General features: G+C 47.1%; 1 protein-coding gene across 1 annotated transcript; it reads left to right on the forward strand.

Annotated features, from left to right (window-relative positions):
- Nucleotides 1-2,435: 2,435 nt before the first annotated feature.
- Nucleotides 2,436-22,810, forward strand: cdh24a (cadherin 24, type 2a). The gene is made up of 13 exons (XM_076275406.1): nucleotides 2,436-2,573; nucleotides 8,524-8,818; nucleotides 9,308-9,427; nucleotides 9,689-9,856; nucleotides 12,689-12,870; nucleotides 14,934-15,190; nucleotides 15,956-16,092; nucleotides 17,272-17,393; nucleotides 18,117-18,234; nucleotides 18,651-19,022; nucleotides 19,595-19,799; nucleotides 20,615-21,038; nucleotides 21,917-22,810. Exons 1-13 carry the CDS (start codon nucleotides 2,442-2,444, stop codon nucleotides 22,808-22,810), a joined length of 3,426 nt encoding a protein of 1,141 aa, XP_076131521.1. The 5' UTR covers nucleotides 2,436-2,441.
- Nucleotides 22,811-23,073: the final 263 nt, after the last annotated feature.

Below are 23,073 nucleotides of genomic sequence, written 5' to 3' on the forward strand. Positions count from 1 at the left end.
AGGGGATAAGGGATGAATTATAATTGTACATTTTCAGTCTCGTTAAGTTGGCGACAGCTCTCATCGCATCAGGCTTCAAAGATCGATGGCTCAGACATGACTCTACTGCTAACGAACCTCTGATCGTTAAACTTTTGGGCGAGAAGGGTAGAAATTAATTAAAGCATTTATGGGTCCAATTAATCAACCCTAGGGAGATCCCCTCTTACCTTTGCTTTGTAGTGTATGGGAAACAGGCCATTTTTCTGGAGGGCACATTCCTCCCTATATAGGCTGATGGAGAGAAAGTATTTGACCCCTTTGAAGTGCTGCACAACAGTGAGAATTCTCTGAAGAGACAACCTCTTCAACCCAAGTGCTGGGTCATGGTCTTCTCTCATCTTATAGATCCATTGCCCAGTCTAACCTCATTTATTCCTAATCATTCTGTACTACAGAACGACTGCCACTTCAGAAAAATAATGTAAAGGCCTATTAACTGCATGTGCTGTACCTTTTATCCAACGCACGATTTCCTTAAATCTGCAGGACTTAAATGGTGTGTCCATTTCAGGTTCAGAGACTTTGTATCAAATATTCAGTGTATAGAGCTTGACATGAGCGCATCTCATGGTCAATATGCATTTTTTATTGTAGTCTAATTGCAATTTGCCATGGAATAAACAATCACATATCACCAGCATTTAATCATTTATGACTGCATCAAGGTTGTTAAGAAAACAGCTGTTTGTGCCAGCCATGCATAACAATAGAGTGCATTAGTATTCTTGAAGGAATTAATGTTCTACTGGCGTGAAAAGCCTTTATTTGTTTTTGCTTTTTTTATATAATTTCATACTTCACTAAGGAGATTACAGTGGCAACTAATATTCTGTGCTATTAATCTCTAACATGAATGAGATGGGGGGAAAAACTTTTAATTTGTTTTTCTGTATAAAACAGCTTGTATCAACTATGCCTTGTTGGACTACATTCAACATGAAAAGTACCACAGGCAAAACATGACCACATTCATGCTATTTATGAAATTATCATTATACAATTTGGCATTGAGTCGGTGTTTGGGTTGGTAAATGTAATTATATGTATACTAACTAGTATATACTGTATTAAGTATTGTAGACCTATTATTTATTACATGTGCGAGTACACTGTAATGAATAAGTGTAGTTATTAAAGGCTACTTACTTATATATGTGACTGTTAACAGAAAGTGGGACCAAACCTTCCCATTCATATCTACTGGTAGATTCCTTTTATCCTGAGGGCAAATTCAAAAATGCCTGGTACACTTGATCATGATTACACAAAAAAACAACAACATTAAATATTAACAACAGTCCGTAGACTCTAATTAGTGTACCATGAAATTACATCTTTTTTTGACTGTCTTCATAAGCTCTACTTCCTCACCTAATTAAAGACAAAGCTGATTACTCTAATCATGTCATCCAATTATCTCTCCTTTCAGGGTTCTACTGAAAACTATGGGAGTCCCTCAGCTTATGTGCACCGTATGAACGTTTATGGGTGAGAAAATAGAGGAAATCCAAAGAAGGGAGGTGAGGTACCATCAAACCTTAATGATCCATGGGCTGTGTGAGGGAATTAGGATGAGATCCCAGGAAGAGAGCAACAGCGGCAGGAAAGAGACGCGGGAGCGAGGATGAAAGAGGGAGTCAGCCAGTCATCACCCGGCGCCGCCTGATTGCATCACCTGTAGCCATCCTGCTTGATAAGTGAGACAGCCTTGTACTATGACCTCCCCAGCGGCGCTGCTGCTGTTTCGTCTGCTTCTCGTTGGCCTGTTTATGTGTTCGGAGGTCGGGGGCGCCGGCTCAGTGCTCCCAGCCGCGGGCAAGCGCTCCCTCTCCCGCGTGCCGCAGCAGCCGCCATCGACTGAGGCTGATCGACTGGAAACTCGGGCCGAACTAAGAGGTTTAGGCGCCGCACAAAATGAGAACTTCTCGGCACATCTGAAAGACTCGACTAGTCGCGGCCCCGGGGTGGAAGTGGAGTCAAGGGCCTGTGAAATTGAGGCGCGAGCTAAGCTTTTGTCAGGCAGCGCGGACAGCTCTCTGGGATCCCCTGCCCGTGCACACTCCGCACCTCACAATGAAACATCAAACGGGAGCCCGCGTCCGACCCAATCAGAGAGACCTCCAGGCGCCGTCCTTCAAATCAGAGACACCCCAGCGTCCCCCGCCACGGCGGAAGGGGCCTCGGGAGGCACGCTGGGTTATAATACATCAGCAAGTCAAAGTGGATTAGCCGATGATGTCCTTGCTACATCCCAAATCCTCTCGGATACCGGGGCGCACGGAGATGCCACGGCAACAGGCAGCCATGTTCTCCGGCTGCGGCCCGAGGTGGGTGGGAATGATGGCGAGGAGACCGTCGGCCCTTGGGTGGGCCCTTCGCCCACAGACAGTGGACGGGGCATGGTCTTTGAGGGGACGGGCGAAGGAAGTGGCCAGGGGCAACCCCGGTCGCGAGGCCGAAGGAGCTGGATCTGGAACCAGTTCTTCGTGATTGAGGAGTACAGCGGGCCGGAGCCAGTGCTGATTGGGCGGGTAAGACCATGGGCGGATTCTGAACTTTCGGGCCCCTGGACCCAGATGTATTAAGGGCCCCCCACTAATTGTTGTATATGTGGGAGGTGGGGGTTTGGGGGTCCTCCCCCAGAAATTTTTTAATTTGTTTGATGTGATTTCCTGTATTCTGGTGCATTTTGGGGATGGCCAATACTAAATTTCTACAGATTCATAGCCTACATCCTGATTTGTTGATATTGAGGCAATGATTCCATGCAAAGGCTTGGGCTTCAGGGCCCCCTGACCCCTTGGGCCCCTGACCCCTTGGGCCCCTGGGCCTGGGCCCGGTAGGCCCGTGCAGTAATCCATCCCTGGGTAAGACCCACTGTATCTTTCCTGCTGTCTGGTTGCATGGCAGTAAACGTGATGGAGTGTGTTATTCGAGTTGGGGGAGGTGTAAAAGTTTCAGCGAAAAAGCAGTGGTAATATTTTATGACTTCATAATCGAAGTGTGTAAACTCATTTTCAGGACTTCCGCGGGAAGCTCTCAGGGGAAGTGGAAAATGAGTTGTATTTCAAAAATGTAATAACAAGCAAATCGTGGCTATTTGATTAGTTTGGTCCCACTATGCCACTAAACTCAGTGTATGGCAAGGGAAAAAAATAAACTGATTTATATGTAGATATGGCATGGCAGTGTATCCAATTACATGCCTTGTGGATACCCATAAGAAACTTGTACACAGATGAGAAACAAGCTCTGTTGATGGATCATATTAGCTGCAATTGTGGCTTGGACTCCTGCCAAGTCAGTGGAGCAGCCTACTGTATTTTAAGCTGTTTGGAATCTCACCAGCGTTGTGAATGCCTTATAAATGTTTAATTCTTCTTCCTGGCTGTCGGACTGTATGCCTACATATCGTTACGGGGGGGACTCATCCAGTAGGCTGAGATTTATGCTTGTTTGTTTGTTCCCGTTTGGCATTGTGTGAAGATACAGGTGGGGGGGAAATAGCTTGCGTTTTTGTGTTTATTTATTTATTTATTCATTGTTTGTCCAGAGATTTCACGGCTCTCCCAAGCACTTTCCTCATCAGAGCGGTGATGTCAGGGCTTCTTAACAGTCTTGTATCACACAGATTGCTTAGGATCGTTTTATTGAGCTGTGATATCTGAGAGTGGGCTTAACTTGATATATCAACATGCTTGGAGGGGTTGGAGGAGGGGGGTATTGCAGGGATGCCGGGGCTTTCAGAGGCCGGATAAAAGTAGAGTCTGTTGAATGAGTGGAGCGGAGAATCCCCAGTAGTGGGGAACCAAAGGGGAGATATGCACAGACCGAAGATGAAAATAACACTGCAAATGAAAGTGTGAAGATGAGAGAGGGAGAGAGAGAGAGAGAGAAGGACGGAGGTGGAGAGTGGAGAGGGGGAGGGCATTTTGGTTTGGTTTGGAAAGAAAAAGAAGAGGAGGAGTGGGAGTAGCCTGCTGGGAACTTCATCACAGATAATTTCTAACATTTTTTTCCCTTTTCTGTTTTGTTCTTATGGACTGGATTAATTTCATCCCCACAGTGAAAATATTTTACCGTATGGGCTGATGCACAGCAGGACTGAGTGAGCAATTAGAGAAACTAAGAGAGAGAGAAACAGAGGGAGGGAGAGAGAGAGAGAGAGAGAGAGAGTAAAAGAGAGATGGAAGGAGAGAGAGAGAGAGTGGGAGATGAGAGACAGAAAAGCGTAACAGATGACAGAGAATGTGGAGGATGAGCAAAACAGAGAACGTCTGAGGAGACTGTTGAGGACTCAAGGCAAATGTGAAGAAACTGTAAGCACACAGAGAGCAGGTTGGACTGCGAGAGGTCGAGGCAGAGGCTGAGAGACGGGGGGGGGAAGGCTGGTTTGAAAAATTGAGCAGAAAGTGGAGTGGAGGCAGGGAGTTATGGACCGCGGTGATGGGAAAATCGAAGGGGTTACAGGAGTTAAGTCATCACTTTATTCTACCACAAATCCCCGGGGCAGAAGAAACAAGGCATCCCAAGGTGTGTTTTGGGCTGGTAGTGAAAGGAAAACTCTTAGCAAGACACAGACAGGATAAGCAGGGGAGGGATCAGTAGGGATATACTGAGCAAGCGTATCTACTAGGCATGTGTTTATCTCCCTAGCATCCTGAGTTAGCGTTTTTTAGCATTTTGTTCTCTCTGGCCATGAGTGATTCCTCCCCACTGTAAACTGGCACGCCTGAGTCTTTCAGTGGGCTAACCAGCCCTCCTTCCCCCCACCCCCCATCCTGCCAGATCCAGCTAGCCTTAACAAATTAGCATGCACGCTGACACGTTTGGCTAACTCCCACGCATCATGCAAAGGGGCTCTCAGGCTGGCTGCTACAGTGACTTCTTCCGCAGACCATGAACACACGAAGGGCAGAAAAGGCTGCAAGAACATGATGACGTCTCACCACCTGGGATTGGCCGGGAAAATATGCACAAGCAAGCGGGACAAACACATGATGACTGGAGGGCCATGATACACACTGTGACTCACAGTTTTAATGCGGACGCACAGGGCCACAGAGAGCTTCAGTGGTCGCCTCCATACCTACACAGCACACACATACACACACACACACACACACAAACACACACACAAGGGTATAGAGTTGCTGTGTGTGTCTCTCAGGGAATCTGGCAGCAAAGTGTTCTCTCCCTGACTCAAAGCTAGGTCATCTTAGCCCTATCCTGAGATCAGTCATGTGAATCCTTCGAGCCATGTAACCTCACAGAAATGGTCTTCACTGTGACCCCTTGGCTTTGAAGGTGCTGCATATCCTCCGTTTGGAGCAGCAAATGGCTCTTTTTAAAGAGGCGAGAACATTAAGAGAATGAAACATGCATGGGCATTTCACCTTGAACTGCGCTGGGAAGCTGAATCGGGGGCCCCCCAGTGTCTTAAGTGAATGCAAGGTGAGGTTGGGGAGAATAAAAATAGCATCTTCCCACCTGTCTGTTACCTAAAGCCTTTCCCTCCTGATGTAGTTTTTTCCTGTAATAATTTAAATTTCAATTAATTATTTAAGCAACATCATAAAGATACTAGAATATTTTTTATCATTATAATAATTATTATTGTTAGGCTACTACTCGATTAGTATCAGAACTTGTGTTATTAGTCATATTATTGTTGTAGTTGGAGATTAAATTATGAATTTATTGATTTATTTAGCATAAGTCAAATATGACCATACTCCTTATCAGCCATCCGCATCTCCTCTGCTGTTTTTCTTTTTCACTAATGAGTCTCCACCTGATGAATTGTGAAATAGATTCCATTTTAGTCCCTATCCTGCTCTCCGGATTCTCATCCTCCCACAGATGTCAGACCATTTTTACACACACACACACACACACACACACACACACACACACACACAGAGATTGCGAGAGAGAGAGAGATAAACACACAGACACAAACACTTACACGGAGACACATGCACAGAGAAAGAAAGAGAGGGAGAAAGAGAGAGAGAGAGAGATACACATGCACACACACTTGCACACACATTGCCGAGTGCCAAGCCTGGTGACAGCATCTGCAAATACCACATGTAGCTTCCACTGTCTAATACTCCATTTATCCCCCACCCCCCTGCATATAGCCTGCTAAACAGTTTGATGCATGCAAATGAAGAGATTTTTTTATCCAGCTAATCCATTGATCTAAATATACGTGCTGTCACATTACAGTATGTTGTGTGTGTGTGTGTGTGTGTGGAGCCTGTGGTGCTGAGATTGTTGTGGGCCCGATAGCCAGGTGGCCATAAAGCGTGGAGAGAGGGGGGAGAGAAAGAGAGAGAGAGCCACTGGAGAGGACAGGAGATGCAGGAAGACCGCACTACTCAGTCAAATTTCAGAAATGCCATCTTCCGTTACTGCGAACAGGGCTTCGGGCGCCGGCTGGATGGACTGCTTATGTCTCCACTTTTTTTTTTGGGGAGGTCTGCAGTGCAGCGCATGAGTCAGTCTCAGGGGGGTTGAGTGTGTGTGTGTGCGCGTGTGCGTGTGTGTCTGTCTATGTGCGTGTGTGTGTTTGTCTGTCTGTCTGTGAATGTGTGTGTGTGTGCGCATGCGTACGTGTGCATGAGAGAAAGAAACTAAAAGAAAAAGGGAGGTTGTATGTGTGTGTGTGTGTGACTGATAGAGGCTGCATGAGAGAGGAATATTGCATGTGTGTCAGTGTGAATGTGTGCATGTGAGTGTCAGTGTGTGTGTCTGTGTGCGTGTGTCTGTCTGTGTGAATGTGTGGGTGTGTGTATGTGGCTGTGTGCATGTGTGTGCGTGTGTGTGTGTGTTGTGTTGTGTGTGTGTGTGTGTGTGTGTGTGTGTGTGTGGCTATGGGTGAGAGGAGTTGAGATTCTCAGCTTGGAGAGAGAGAAAGAGAGAGAGAGTGAGCTGAGGCTGAGGGCTGTGTAATCTTCTCAGCTTTCTCTCCCTGTCCGTGGGCTTTTAGCCTGACCCAGCTCAGCAGCAAGATCTTAATTCCCCCAACATGCAGCAGCCTCCCATGCTAGCAAAGCAAGGGAATGGAGAAAGGAAGGAAGGATGGAGGAGGGGGAGAAGAAAGAGGAGAGGAATTTAGTGGACTGGACTGTCTGACACATACGACAGAGGTAGAGAGACTGCCACAAAGATGGAGCCAAGCGCTACATTAGGGTAGGAGGGGGAGAGCGATGGCAAGTCTCCTGGAGAGAATGAGGAGTGGAATATTCCGGACAGACGGAGACACAGACTAACTGAGAGGGGAAAAGATAGATGCAGGCAGATGGAGAGCAAAAACATGGAGGCAAACAGATGAAGAGAGGTAAAGAGAGGAGAGCGAGAGAGAGAGAGAAAGAAAGAAAGAAAGAGGAGAGTGAGAGAGAGGGACAGAGAGAGAGGGAAAGAAAGAGAGTTGGAGAGATACACAGATGGACGTGCAGGCTGTCAGAATGTGTGTGTATGTGATTTCAATTCCATGTGCCACCCACACGTGTGTTTTTCTCTGTGTGTGAGTGTGCACATGAGCATGTGTGTATGTGTGTCCATGCATGCATGTGTGTGTGTGTGTGTTCATGTGCACGTGTGTGGGGTCTGTGTTTGTGTCCTGTGTGTGTTTAGCGTCTATGTGTGTATTGTGTGTGTTCTGTGTACATGATGCCACACCTGAGTGTTTCAGGGTGATTCTCTACATTTGTGTGTTCATGTTCCAAACAATCCCCTAGTGGCCGGCCTGGTCCAGTGAGTTAATTAGCGCCATGCCTCATCACTCACGGAGGTCCCAGTTGGTCTCCACACACCTGGTGCATTTCACTATGGGCTGGACCGGATGGACAGCACGTCTCAAAGCTGAAAAGTTTCCAGAACTTTCCGCTCTGTTCGTTTGAGTGCATTAAATTCTCAAATTAAAGGGACACCAGGCAACGTTTTCGTGTTAATTAATTATCTTCGTAAGTCGGTATATGGTTAAATGACTCATTACGGGGCGAATGAAGGCTCTCTCGCCCGCCCCTACTGCCTGTAGGAAGAATATCCCACTTGCAAGTTCGGTGTATCCTACCCGCCGACCGAAGCAGGATCAGTTTACAGCACAGAGGCAGGCTAACGAAACGCTAGAGATTGTTGCAAACGTGTGTATAATGGCAGAGCCTGCGAAGAAGCCACGAAAACCATTGACAGAAGACGCAAAGAAAAGGAAAAGAGCTTCAGACCGAGCGAGGAGGAGTTTCGTAGAGAAAAAGCATCAGGCTTGCCTGGTGTCCCTTTAAAGTTTCTCCAGCACTTTTGCGAAGCCCCAAGGTTTAGTCCACTATTATTTAGGGTTTATAGATTGTTCGATTTTGTCTGGCGCTCCTAATTGAGGGGATCGATTCGGTGATGCCTCCTCTGTTCATTTTCCTTTCTGTCTTTCTCACTCTCTCTTTTCTCTTTTTCTCCCCTGCTGTCTCTTTTCCAAAGCTTCACTCAAGTGTGGACAAAGGTGATGGCAGCACAAAGTATACTCTGAAAGGGGAAGGGGCCGGGTCTGTGTTTGTGATTGATGGGCGGACGGGCAACATTCATGTCACAAAGCCCCTGGATCGCGAGGAGAAGGACCAGTATCGTCTCATCGCCACGGCGACTGACCATCAGACTGGACGTGCCCTGGAGCCATCCTCGCAGTTCATCATCCGTGTGCAGGACATCAATGACAACCCGCCTTTGTTTCTGGATGGGCCATACAGTGCCACTGTACCGGAGATGGCCAACATCGGTACGGCTGCCCTCCTATTAGAGCGAGCCAGGGCTGCAACTAATTAGTTGTTAGGTCTATTCATTTTGCCAGCATGCCACACAACATGTTGAGTTTACTGTCATTGGATAGAAAAGAAAGCTGGAGGCAGAACTCTATTTCTTTAATAATTGATTCTCAAATTATTGGTAATTAATTCAATAGTTGACAACTACTTCATTAATCATTGCAGCATTGCAAAGAACATACCAGAAACCTACCCTAATTATGTCTAAAATGTTTACCAAGTCAGTTTTCATAAAAAGCATTTTCACAAGCATTGCAATGGCTTTATGGCATGAATTATCTGTATCCACCACATCCATCTATTATCTTATCCTCTTTCTGTCTTTTTTATTTCCTTTCATGCGTATATCTATCCATCTCTCTAGCCCCGCGTTTCTCTTTGAATGCTCGTGAACCGCATCGTCCATTATCCCTTACATATCTCTCTCTCTCTCTGTCTCACAGGCACATCTGTAATCCAGGTGACAGCAACAGATGCAGATGACCCTACGTATGGGAACAGCGCTAAGCTGGTGTACACTCTCGTTCACGGCCACGAGTATTTCTCAGTGGATCCGCAGACAGGTGGGCCTCCTGTTCCTGTTTCTCCCCTGACAAAAATATCCATGTGTACAGCACAGCGAACACAACATTAGACGCACGTCGACACGTTGATTTCTGTTCCAATTGATAAAACTGACACAGATGGATGAGGCTGTCACATCCCCCACTGCTTCTTTTTCGCCGGATATTCACAGCGCTTTTAGAAGATCACAGTAAGAGTTGGTGAAAGAGGTTTTTCTCTTCCGTTTTTATCCTCCTCATCCTCCTCGTCTGGCTCTGCAGGTATCATCCGCACCGCTGTGCCGGAGATGGACAGGGAGACGCAGGACCAGTATCACGTCGTCCTCCAGGCCCGAGACATGGGGGGCCACCAGGGGGGCTTGACGGGCACCACCACCGTTACCGTCTATCTGAGCGATGTCAACGACAACCCTCCGCGCTTCGCTCACAGTGAGTGTCCTCTTCCGGGGACTGTTGTACCTGCCTCCCCCTCACGTTAAAACGTCAAAATGGCTTCTCCTTTGTGCCAGTTTTTTCGTCATCTCACTCGCGCGCGCACATTATTTGTGTTTGCGAGGCTGCTGTGTGTCTCCGTATCAGCATGATGTAACCTTTGGTAATGGACTCCCTCGGTTCCACTGACTATTTTCCCCCACATACTTTGTCAAAGAGAGCACTCTCTCTCTCTCTCTCTCCTCTCTCTCTCTCTCTGTCTCTCTCTCTCTCTCTCATTCACTCCTATCCCGAAGTGTCATTGTGTGAATGCATTATTCCATCTCTCCGAGGGGACTCTCCAAAGAGTCCGGAGTTGTATGAAATGAAGCATTTATTTTACTACAAACGGGAACAGTGCTTCATTATTGTTGCGCAGTTAGCATTCTCCAGGCTGCCTCATTATGCGTACATTTCGAGGCTGCTATACTAATCAGCGTATTCATCCCTGGGCTGTGACAAGAAAGCTGTGGCTTTGTCTAGCATCACATGGGTACACCGCACACACACATACACACACACACACACACACACACACACTCACACACACTCACTGCAACGGAAAGAGCGTCAGGGAAACAACAAACATAAAAAAACCCAAGAAACTCCAATTAGCCCCTTCTTGGAATGACAGCATTTTTTGGTAGATTGCCTTTTCATGTGACTATGAATGAGCATGAGTGTGCAAACGGGAGCACGAGCCCACACAGGCTTCTGTAACAGTAAATGAAAAGGAACAGCTTAGTCAGCCATTACCACCAGCATGTATCCAGGAAGTGCTAACAAGAAACACACATTCAATATTGATGCGGTCATGTCGCCAGGCCCTTCAAGCAACAAGCCAGGATCCCTGAGTGGAAATTATCGCCTCGAGGCACCGTTTGGATGTCCATATGCAGTAAATCTCATCGCATGTTGGGGGGATGTAAGACATGGAGGCACATATGTGAGGGATGTCCCCGCGCGTGTGATCTGTGAGCACGGCCCGGGCGTCGCTCATGCATCGCGGGCTCGTGTGGAGCACGCTGTCATCTCCTCAGCCTGGTGTCATAGCAGGTGTCAGTTTCTGCCCTGCTGGAAGCCATATCACCAGTACCAACCCCCACACACACACTCCCCGTCACACACAGGCGCACACACACACACACACACACACACAAACACAGACACTCCAACTTGCCTATCTCTTATGGATCAAGAGTCTTGTGGACGTGAACCCTGCTCAGTGACCCACATACAGCTGTCCTCTGCCTCTCCCGAGCCTGGACCGAGCCTCTCCCCCAAAGTGCTAAAAGCATACTGGGGTGTTGAGTGGATGAGTGTGTGTGTGTTTGTATGCGTGAGTGTGGTGTGTGTGTGTCTGTGTGTGTGTATGTGTGCGTGTGTGTATGTGTGTGTGCATGCGTGCATGGGTGTGTGTGTATATGTGTGTGTTTGTGTGTGTAATCAGTTTGTCCAGTTCCTGAAAAGATTTCGTAATGATTCGATCGCCAGCATGCATGACCGCAGGGGTTATCAGAGGGCCTGTAACTCTAATAGGAGCCCTCATTTCAGCTCATTAATTGAAACTATACATCACTCCTGATGACTGCACCCTCCCGTGCTGGAGAAAAGTCCTCTTTGGACGTCGTCTCCCCGTGAACACTACTCTCTCTTCCAGCGTCCCACACTGCTCAAAGTAATTAGCCGAATGACGGATGTTATCTGCTTCGTTTTTCGTCTCGCTCGCTGTGTGTTTTTTTTTTATCTCTGAGATCAAAGTGATAGCTCTCATGATGATGACTAGGATGACGATGATGATGATGATGGTGATGGTGATGGTGATGGTGACTGCAGCGACGAGGGTGGCACAGGCGATGATTATGAAGAGGGTAATGAGTGTTGACTAATTGCCAGGTCTCTCCGTCTGAATGTCAGTCAGGCGTCTTCCCCCCCCCCCACTGAAAAACAGAGACGGATAATATCAGTCTCTTCCCATACTAGGGAGTCTCTAATCCATTCTATTAATATTTCATCTAAAGTTCAGCGCTTTCTGCTTCAGTAGACAGCGAAAAAAATCTCTGCAGAAAATAACGCTCCAAGACATACAATACATCTCTCTCTGTCTGTCTCTCTCTCTCTCTCTCTCTCTTTCCCTGTCGCCCCCTCCCTTGCTCTATCTCTCATTCTCGCTCACACGTTCCCCTCCTCTTTCAATCTCTGACTGTCGCACTCTCTGGTTTTACTATCTTTCTCCCTACTCTCACAGCCCATCTTTCTCTCTCTCTCTCTCTCTCGCTCTCGCTCTCTCTGTTGTTATGTTGTGTATGCACTGTTAATATACAGCTCTTCCAGCCATATTGTATTCCCAGAGTGCAATGGACTTTTATTAGCCTTTATATCTCCCTCTTCTGTACTGCATTAATGAAGGTCGTGACTTATTAGTTGACAAGATTGGCCTGGCTAAATCAAACCAACCAGCATCCGCCCCCCCCTGCTGCCTCCAGCTCAGTCTACGCACTAATGATCAAGGGTCCGTGTTTGTGACATAAACTGGGATGCAAACACATGAGTGAATCTTTCACTCACACTCACTCACACACACACACATACACACACACACACACACACACTAGGCCACGTGCAGCTTCTCAGGTGTAGGGCCAAAGCTCTTTCATCTTTTCTTGTGCTCACTTTTTACCTGCATGGCTCACTGTTTCCCTTTGTTTTTCTTTTCATCTTTTCTTCCCTCTGCCTCTCCCTCTCTCGCTCTCCCCACCTCCACCCTTCTGCACTCTGTTGTGTTATAAGGTGTGTGGTCATTCTCGGTGTCAGAGCTGGCCATGCCAGGGGTGGAGGTCGGCCATCTCTCAGCGACAGATGCTGATCTGGAGGAGAATGCCAAGCTGGAATATTCCATTGTGGATGGCGATGGAGGGGACACGTTTAACATCAGTGGACTAAACCAAGAGGCTGTCATCATACTAAACAAGGTGGGCAGCAGGGTAATGAAACAGGAATCTGTCTGTGTGTGTGTGTGTGTGTGCGTGCATGTGCATGTGCATGTGCGTGTGTGTGTGCGTGTGCGTGTGCGTGTGTGTGTGCGTGTGTGTGTGTGTCTATTTGTCTGTCTGTCTGCCTGTCTGTGTGCTTGTGTGCATATGTGTGGAAAATTAAATTAAAGTGGGATGATAGCATGTGTGTGTTTTTGTTTGTGTGTGTGCGTGCGTGTGTGTGTGTGGACATATGTGTGCATCCTATGCGTCTGTCTGGTATGAAAGGCTTTTGAAAGGTATGACTCGCAATGTCAAAAATAAGGAGCACTGTTCTGTAGATGGCTATTGATATTCTTCAGAAGGAGGGAGAGGGTAGCGGAGGGGAGAGGAGAGGAGAGGAGTAAAGGGGCAGGCGAGGGAGGAGGAGATTAAATAGCTCATACAACTCCACACCTATAATTGAAATGTTAAGCTGATATCCTGCCACCAAACACATTGGAGCAATTTTGACGCCCAAAATAAAACTCAACCTGTCTCTCTTGGAGGCCTGCGGTGAATCCTTATGAGCAGACATACAACGCATCCTCCAGAAGTCTGTTCATTTAAACAACAATGCTAGTGAGATTGAAAATGTGCATAAAAAGAACTTGGCGAATTCATGTGAAGCTAATTGAAAAAAAAGATGAATTCCCACCTCTTAGTTGAATTGAAATAACTAAAGCGTAAAATGAGAAGTAAGCTATTTTCTGCCCTGATAAGTACTTACAAAGACAGTGGTTCTGTGGCAGTCTGTCTTTACTGCAGTGTTCAAAGGTATGCATATTTAATGTGTGTGTGTTTTGAATGTCTGTTGAAATGACAGATGGTGACAATAACAGAAATACAAACAGCAAATCAAGAGAATGTCAAAAAAACAAAAGAAGTTATTGATAACAGGCAACAAATATGAGAGTTAGGGAGAGAACGAGAAAAAAAAAAAAAAAACTGACTCGAGCGATGTGACAGCAGAGAGAAGCTGTGAAAGTGGAGGGAGAAGAAAGGCGAGGGCGGCCAGCAGTAATGCACCAGGCTGGAGGAGAGAGGCAGCGCAAAGGAGATTTTGATTAACATGTACTCCTTGTATTGATGGCAAAGCCTTTCATCCCTCTTTTTGGAACTGCGGTACCCCCCCCCCCCCCCCCCCCCCCTCTCCCCTCTGCTGTATCTACTGCTGCTGCTGCTGCTGTTGCCGCCGCTACCATCACTGCTTCTGAAATGATACAAGTAATTCTCTCAGTTCTCCCAAATGTGCTTTTTTCCCCCTTCTCTACCCAGGTTCTTTGTTTTCTTTGAAACCTAAGTGTTGCTCTTACTTACATTAGAGCCACTCTGTTGTCTGTGTTCAGTGGGGCTCTGCTAATGCAATGGAAATTCAAAGACACATGCCCATGATCTCTGAAGTAATGATCTGTAACTTTTACTTCATTTTTGAGCTTGGTGCATTGGGAATATATTATCTTACCATCCCTGCAACATGACAGATATGTACTCATGCTGATGTTGAAAGTAACATATAGTGAGATGCAGACACATACATGTACACACGCACACATATAGTGCTGTATACTATGTACTATATATGCAAAATCAGCAGAGAGAGGAGAGTTCAGATACAAAACCCTCTAAATCCGTCTGACCACTTTTCTTTTAAATGAGCATTCTTGATCAAGCTCCTATAGGTTTTTGACTACAAATTAATATTTCAGACCAGGAAGAGAGTGGTATTTGGCGAGTTTTGAAGCTAAATTATTTGATTAATGTATACTATGTGTGGAGAGCATTCACTCACAATCGTCTATCTCATTTTTCTATGGAGGTGGCGTTTAGAGGCTTTTGCATCTGAAATCTTATACATATACTGTAAATATATAAACTTACACAAAATAGGTAAAATAGGTAAAAAGGAAAAGATTCACAACATTCACCATTAATGCGTCTGTGTTTTATACGATGTATATATGCAGTCTGGTGTTGGTGTAAAATCTGTACGTCTGTGGTACATGTTGATGTGTGTGTTGTAGGCAGTTGATTATGAGAGGCGCAGCTCGTACTCTCTCACGGTAGAGGTCCAGAACCCCACGGTCGACGCTCGCTTCCTGCGGAAGGGCCCCTTCAAGGACCGCGCCATCGTCCAGGTGACCGTGCTGAATGCAGATGAGCCGCCACGCTTCTCGCGTTCGCGCTACCGGCTGGACGTGACGGAGAACTGCCCCCCGGCTTGCGCCGTGGGCCGCGTGGCCGCTGTGGACCCAGACACGGGCCAGAGCAGCAACATCAGGCACGTTCCTGACCCAATACACACACACACACACACACACACACACACACACACACACAAATACACATACACATATTACACGCACACATACACGCACACACAAATACACATACACATATTACACGCACACATACACGCACATACACAGACACACATTCACACACACACACACACACACACACACACACACACACACACACACACACACACACACATACCAATATGCATACACATACATGCACACACACACACACACATTCACACACACACACATACAAATATGCATACACATACACGCACACACACACACACACACACACACACACACACACACACATGTGTGCCCCCACACACGCCATCAGGCACAAACACCACAGTACTTACACTGACGTATACTGCATATAGATGAATATGTGACCTGACATATGCACATGCATTATACATCATTTAGAGTACAAATATGCATACACAACATGTTATAGTCGCAGTAATTATTGAACACACGTACTGTACACTGTTATACACAGTAGTGTGACACACACCCATATACCCATGCTTACACTGTGCAAGACATTTTCAAGTACACCTCACAAACACCTTGTAAACTCTCTCACACACAGAAGCATACAAGCACAAAGAAATCCACGCGCTTGCACATAGATATCCGGCACACAAACAATATGATGTGCAACACGGTGCTGCGAAATGCATTTGAACTCTAGTGACCTTTCTCCTTGATTTTCCAATTTCGTTCCCACCTCTTAGGTATTCCATTGACCCCGAGTCTGACCCTGAGGCCCTATTCCGCATCGCCCCGGACCATGGCCTCATCACCACGACGATGGAGCTGGATAGGGAGAGAGAACACTGGCACAACATCACCGTCATAGCAACACAGAGAGGTAGCTAGCTAGTATACCTCACACAGGCTGTAGGGGCATTTCCATAATGCTAATAACATTTCCCCAAATTAACCTTTTTTTGTTGTTGACAGTTTTGTGTGTGGGTTTTATTTTCCCCACCACATTTCCCCTTTAGCCAATTAAAGTGCAAATGACAAAAGAGAACTATGTTTCCTTAGTCAGGGATTTGCTTTTTGTTCTTTCATGAGCAGGGTCCCTGATGCCTTTTGGTTTTTTTGTTTTGATTTTGTTATCCTTGTTTATTGTACGGTCGTTCGGTGCTCCATCCTGAATGGGGGGAAATTTTGAAAAACGGTTAAGCCGCGGAACTTGGCAAGCATGATTAAGTGACCTCTCTGTATTCATGTATTCAACAAAGTTGTGCCACTGTGCAAAAAAGACACTCGGGTGATACTTTCTTTTCTCCATATTTTATACATTGGAAATTCCCACGACCCAGCAAAGATACTTTGAGTTGCGGTCTCACAGGCAGTGCTCAACTAAACAGTTTAGCATTGAATTCGCTGTGTCCGTGTTGTTGTACTCATTTGCAAGGCCTCCACCCACCTCCTTTAAAGTATTGAGTGAATTCCCAAAATAGCATCAGTCCCCATTTAGGCTGATATGTGCCATGTGCTCAGTCAGGACTAGTAACGTTGGGGATGAAAAGAAGACCTGAGAACTGCTACCATCAAGTAGTCTGAGCTTTCATCTGATGAGATTGTTACAGGACGGTAAACATTAGTTTTGGTATAAGTGGACATAGGATTATTCACCTTACCCTGCAGTTTATCGCATAAAGTTATATTGCTATTAATAGTCGTCCGTTTATGATGACAGATGTTCATCTCATACATATTGCAGACTGTTTTGCCCAGCATCCAGTGGGACCTCGGTGGAAAACAGATTGAATTGGGCAGTGTGGTGTGTAACGGATTCTGCCTTCTATTGATTTTATGTTTTCCTCATTAAATATGCAAAACTGGTTGGGTCTATATTTCAGACGTAGGAACTACAGTGCATTAACAATTTGCCATCGAGATCATGTTGAGTGTACATCAATGATCAGCATCCAGCTTATATGACAGTGTTGTTGTGACATCCGCCACACAAAGATGTGTGTTAGTTGTAAGAGTCTGTCACAGGGTCTGCCAGTGTAACGGCAACACTCCGTTTCAGACAACCCCAGCCAGGTGACCAGAGTCGGTGTCGCCATCGAGACACTGGACCTGAATGACAACGCCCCCGAGTTGGACAGGCAGTACTCTGCAGCAGTGTGTGACTCCAGCAGCCCTGGACAGGTAAGTCTCTCCCTCCCCTCCATTTCTCTCTCTCTCTCTCTCTCTCTCTCTCTTTTTATCTCTCTCTGTCTCTTTCTGTCTAAACCTCCCACTCTTCTCCAGAAAGATGGACAAGTGAAGCTGACACTTGCAGCCCACCGGGGTGCCGTCTTAATGATTTCAGATCAGCGGCTTCTTTAGCGGTTCAGTGCCGTTTGCGACCGCACGTCTGGGCCTGACACGCTGCTTGTTCACAGCCTGTCAGACTGTCCTCCCTCCCTCTCTCTCTCTCTCCCTCCGTCTCTCTCCCTCTCTGGCACCGTTTGTTATCTCAGCTGATGGGAAGGAACAGGCGCTGCGCTGGTGAATGCATGTCACCGCCGTGATGTTTTACTCTGACTGATTCTGCTGCTGTCCTCCCTCCTATATGTCTTTGTGTGTGTTTGTGTTTTATGTTTTGTGTGTGTGAGTGTGTGTGCATAATATGCACATATTATGTGTATGTATCTGTGTTATGTGTGCATTCATATATGTGTATATGTACTGTATGTGTGTGTGTATATGTATATGTATCTGTGGTATGTGTGTGCATTCATATATGTGTATATGTATGTGTGTGCGTATATGTTTGTTGGTTTGCATGCGTGTGTGTGTGTGTGTGAGAGAGAGAGTGCGTGTACGTGTGTTGGTGTACATGTGTGTGTGTGTGTGTGTGTGTGTGATCGTGTGTGTTGCGTGTCTCAGGTAGTGCAGGTGCTGCACGCCGTAGATAAAGACCAAGGCGGTAGTGACTCACCAGTGCACTTCAACATTCCCTCTGGATCCAGCACGGCTCTCAACTTCAGCATCAGAGAGAGGGGAGGTGGGCTCTTTTTCTCTTTCTCCCTCTCCCCCATACCTGCCCCCCCCCCACTCCGCCACCTCTCCCCGTCTCTCTTTGTGTCTCTGCCATCTCTCTCCTCACCTCCACCTGTTCCTTCCGTCCCCACTCTGAAGGCGCGGTAAATTATTTGTGAGATCTCTTCTTCATCCATAGACGCACTCGCTTCTCTTTCGTTTTTCCCTTCAATTATTCATGTCTCCAAACCTCGGGCCCCTGTTTGTACTGTACCCCCCCCCCCCACACACACACACACACACACGCACGCCGCATCAACCACTCAGCTAGTGCTTCTGTTGCTGTGATATGACTTGTCTCTGACGTTTTTCCCTTTTCGCTCACCTGTCCCAACCTGTATCCCCACCCCCCTCTTCCCCCCCTTCCCCCCCCTCCCTCAGGTCCTGTAGCCAATCTGGTGCTCCTGACCGCCCTAAAGCCCCGCTCCAGCTCCTCCTCCTCATCCTCCTCCTCCTCCTCCTCCTCCTTGCACACCCTGATGGTCCCCGTGGTCACGCAGGACGGGATGTCCGACTTGAGCAGCACGTCCACGGTGACGGTGGTGGTGTGCCCGTGCCTGAGTGGTGGCATGTGGGTGGAGGAGAGGAAGCGGCACGCCAGGAGTGGCGAGAAGCCCAGGCCTCCAGTGCCGGCCGCCGCCGCCGAGTGGGAGCGACAGACCGTGTGCCTGCCCGTCCCGTCCACTTCCCCGCTGCTGGGTTTCAGCTCGGCCGCCATGTTGGCCATCCTGGGTTGTGCCACCACGCTCCTTGGTGAGTTTGTGCGGATTTGCACTTGTTTGTTTGTTTGTTTGTGTCATTTTGTTTTGGTTTTTCACCAACAGGTTCACCGGCAGGTTTTCAGTCTGTCAGTTTGGCAACCCTTTCAATGGGTTTGTTTTTGTAGCTGTGTTTGTGTCATGGCTCTCTTTGCCCCCTGCCTTTGCCCTCATGTCTGGTTGTCGAGAGTCCTCTGAGTGATTTCTTGGCTGCAGAGTGAGTGCCACTTCACATTTCTGTTTCGGAGCGTCTGTTTGTGAAGTCAGCTCTCTGTTCCCATGTCGCCCTGCAACCCACCCCCCCCCCCCCCCACTCCCCACACACCACACACACACCCCTCCTTTTGTATTGTGTTCTCATATGTCACGGTCACCAGAAAAATATGAACACAATATGAGCACAGAAGCTCAATCATTTTTTTACGACTCCACAGGGCACATGCATAATCGAAAGGTGCATTACAATTCATGTTTTTATATAGGTATGATTTACAGTTGTGTATCACATTACCATGTCCCCCCCTGTGCTTGTGTGCATCCACCCCCCTCCCCCCCCCCATCCCCCAGTGGTGGCAGCTCTTGCCTTGTCCCTGCGTCGGCAGAAGAGGGACGTCCTCTCGACCACCGAGGAGGACGAGATTCACGAGAACATCATCACCTACGACGACGAGGGGGGAGGGGAGGCCGACACGGCCGCCTTCGACATCCTGGCGCTGAAGAGCGCTCCCCACAGCGCGCTCAAGGGCCACCGGCTCCTGGATAGCAGGAACATGTAAGTGGAAAAAAAACTGCTGAGGGTTTTTTTTTTTATTATTATGGGCTTTTTTTATTCCAGAGGGATTGGAGGAAAGAGAGAGAGAGGGGGGAAAAGAAAGGCATGAGGAGAGAGAGGAAAGAGAGAGTGAGAGAGAGAGAGGGGAGAGAAATAAGAGGGAGAGGGGGGATGAAAAATGGAGAGAAAGAAAAACAGAATGTGAGTTACAGGAAAAGGAGGGAAAACATAGAATGAGGAAAAAAGAGAGGGACACGGAGAGGTAGAGAGAGAGAAAGAGAGCAATGATGAAATGAAAAACATTCCTCTGGGAAACTAAGTCAGCTCACCCCTTCCTGTCATCACATGTTACTTTAACCCCTGGCCATGTACCTGTGCTGCAAACAAATAAATTACAACAACCCCCCCCCTCTCTCTCGTTCTCACGTCATATATTTCCCCTGTTTTCACTTTTGCATTACTTTCATTCTACTGTTATTTATTCTCTCGAATCCCTGCTTCCAAACACAATTACCTCCTCTATTATGGAGCAGAACACATTCATTAAAATGGAAATGAACTGAGCTTCCCTATTAAGGCTGACTGCACTCATCTGTGTTCAATTGATCCAAACTGAAGTGTTTACCAGAGGGACACAATAGACGACAAGCGCGCTTCTCAGCTTTTGTCGTACACCCTAAAACCAATACTGTCAGGGAACAAGAAGAACATCTGAGTGCAATGACAGAAACCATGTCTCCTGTTGGAGATATTGGTGCGTGTGTGTGCCAAGCAAATGTTTAATCCAGAATAATGGATGAGAGTCCGATTCTGAGCTGTGTGCTGCCTCTGGCCCACAGGTACTCCCAGCACAACCTGGACAGAACCTACAGTTGGAGCCAGAACACAGGCATGGACCCTCGGCGTCCGGGGTCGGCCCCGATGTACGGCCGCTTCTGCTACAGCATCCACACCTTGCCCGTCATGAAGAACAACATGGGGCCGTTCAACACAGGCCTCGACTTGGCTAAGTTGCCTTACGGTCTCGCTAGCAACCGGACTGATCAAACACTGGTCATCCAGACCCAGGGGAACTACGGCCTGATGGATCCTGGTTCCATCTGTGTCAGACCAGCGGGTCCTAGTAGCAGGGATGGGTCAGAACACAAGGCGGCGGAGGGGTCCACCGACAGCAATCTCAAAGAGAGTGAAGGAGGAAGTGAAGCCACCTCTGATAGCCAGATAATTCACCAGGATCAGGTGGGTGGGAAGCTGATTTACGCAAACTGCATGTGAAGGTATACGTTACTGTATTCAAACTAGGACTGTCAAAATAATTGATTCATTTTGATTAATTAATTTGAGAAAAAATAACTGATTAAAAAAATTTGTGCAGATTAATCGATTCTGTATGACCTTTGACCCTTAGACTTAGACTGTGAAATGAAGGAGAGAGAAGAAAACGTGCTGCCTGGATCATTGATTGGAACATTTACTTTTAAAAAATGGCCTGATGGTGTTGATAAAAAATAAAGTGTTGATAATAAAGTCCTCTGCAATGTCTGCAGCAAGGAATTTGCATATCACCGGAGTTTATCAACTCTATAGTCGCACATCAATGCAAAGAAATAAGTGTTGACATTGAGGGGAGTGTTAACTAATTTTCATTGTGTCCCCTAGGTTATATCTGTGGCCTGAAATGCCTTGTATGTGAAAAAAAACTTCTTCCCGAAGCACATTTGAATTTATTTCCTCAGCATATTAGGTCATATCATAGATTATTATGGCAATTATTTGAACAGTGAAAATAATAATAAAAGAGTTTTTGAACTTCAATGTCACTGATGCTGATTATTCAATGATTCATTTGAATTTAAATATTTAAAATACCTTCACAGCAAAAATTATATATGCGATTAATTTAGATTAATTAATCACAGAGTATGTAATTAATTAGATAAATTTTTTTAATCGATTGACAGCCCTAATTCAAACTTATGCAGTACTTCTCTAATAAGACAGTTCATCTTATAATGTTCATTTCTGCCGTCTTTCACTTAAATCCTTGCGTCTACATTCTGAATATCTTTCTTCGGCATACCCTTGGTGATTAACAACTTTCCTTTGCTTGCTTTCAGCTCTCGGATCAAACTCTTATTCTTACGAGCTCCAGCCAGAACGGTTCTTGCATAGAGAACAACAGCACTTCCTCCCTGAGCCAGCCGGAGGCCTCTCCCCAGTGCATAGACACGACCACGTCCAGCACTCTGCTGCCACCGGTGCCGCCAACGGCCACCGACGAGTCGTCCTCAAAGGCCACGGGCTCCGACAAATACACGGACAATATCATCCACACCAACGTCACCCAGAACTCTGTCCAGCTCGAGAAGCCACATCGAACAATGGAGGGAACCCTGTACAGAGGGGCAGGAATCCCCGCCACGAGCACTCCTGCATACTCAGAGAAAGTGGGCATGCTGAGCGTGTTTGCTGTAGGGGGGAGGGACTATGCCCCGCAGGTAATGGTGCCGTTCCCTGGAGGCATGTTAGGGTACGGAGGAGGGTGGGGCTTGGGAAGGGGCATGGCTGCCGCCAGGGGTGGCGCCAACACTAGCTCGGATTTGACCAATAGGATGGGAGATTTCCTTCAGCATCGCTTGGCTCAGGTAACCTTTGACCCCTTACAGCCACCCTACGATTCGGTGCAGACGTACGGCCTGGAGGGAAGTGGCTCGCAAGCAGGCTCCCTGAGCTCTTTAGAGAGCGAGGGAGACAGGGAGCTGGAGTCCGCCGGCAGCATAGAGGAGTGGGGGCCAAAGTTCGACAGGCTGGTGTCCATTTACAAAGAGAGGGAACAAGAAAAGGAGGAGGCGAAAAAAGGGAGGGAAAACGGAGAGGTGAAAGAGGAGGCATCTGAGAAAGACGAAACGGAAGATCCGGAGGGAAAGGGACTTAATGACAAACCAAAGGTGGAGCAGACAGTCACAGGGGTGCAAATGGAAGACGATCAAGGTGAGGGGATAGAACTTTAAAGGCAAGGAAGAAAAGCGGATAAAATGAAAGAGAGTGTGAAGCAAGCGAGCGAGTGTGTGAGATGGAGGGAGGGAGGGAGGGAGAGGGAGGAAAAGAGGGAGAGAGGGTGGGAGAGAGAAAAAAGAAAGGGGGGAAAAGATTTAAGGTAACAGTGCACTGAGGTGGAGTTCTTCCAAAGGCAATAAGAGTTTTGAAAACTTGCGTGCACAACTCAAGACCAAGGGAATATTTTAGACTTTAACAAGCACAGAAAGGTATGCAA

Source organism: Alosa pseudoharengus, unplaced genomic scaffold (assembly GCF_046254945.1).
Source record: "Alosa pseudoharengus isolate Yale_2024_CS ecotype anadromous, Long Island Sound unplaced genomic scaffold, YU_APseudo_1.1 YU_APseudo_1.1_scf_11, whole genome shotgun sequence".
NCBI lineage: Eukaryota > Metazoa > Chordata > Actinopteri > Clupeiformes > Clupeidae > Alosa > Alosa pseudoharengus.

Bases quoted from the DNA above. Each gene is read 5' to 3' on its own strand.
- cdh24a (XM_076275406.1), top strand. From the start codon at position 2,442: ATGGTCTTTGAGGGGACGGGCGAAGGAAGTGGCCAGGGGCAACCCCGG. The intron at 9,428-9,688 runs GTGGGCCTCCTG...CTGGCTCTGCAG, and splicing joins CTCAGTGGATCCGCAGACAG to GTATCATCCGCACCGCTGTG. The intron at 12,871-14,933 runs GTGGGCAGCAGG...TGTGTGTTGTAG, and splicing joins CTGTCATCATACTAAACAAG to GCAGTTGATTATGAGAGGCG.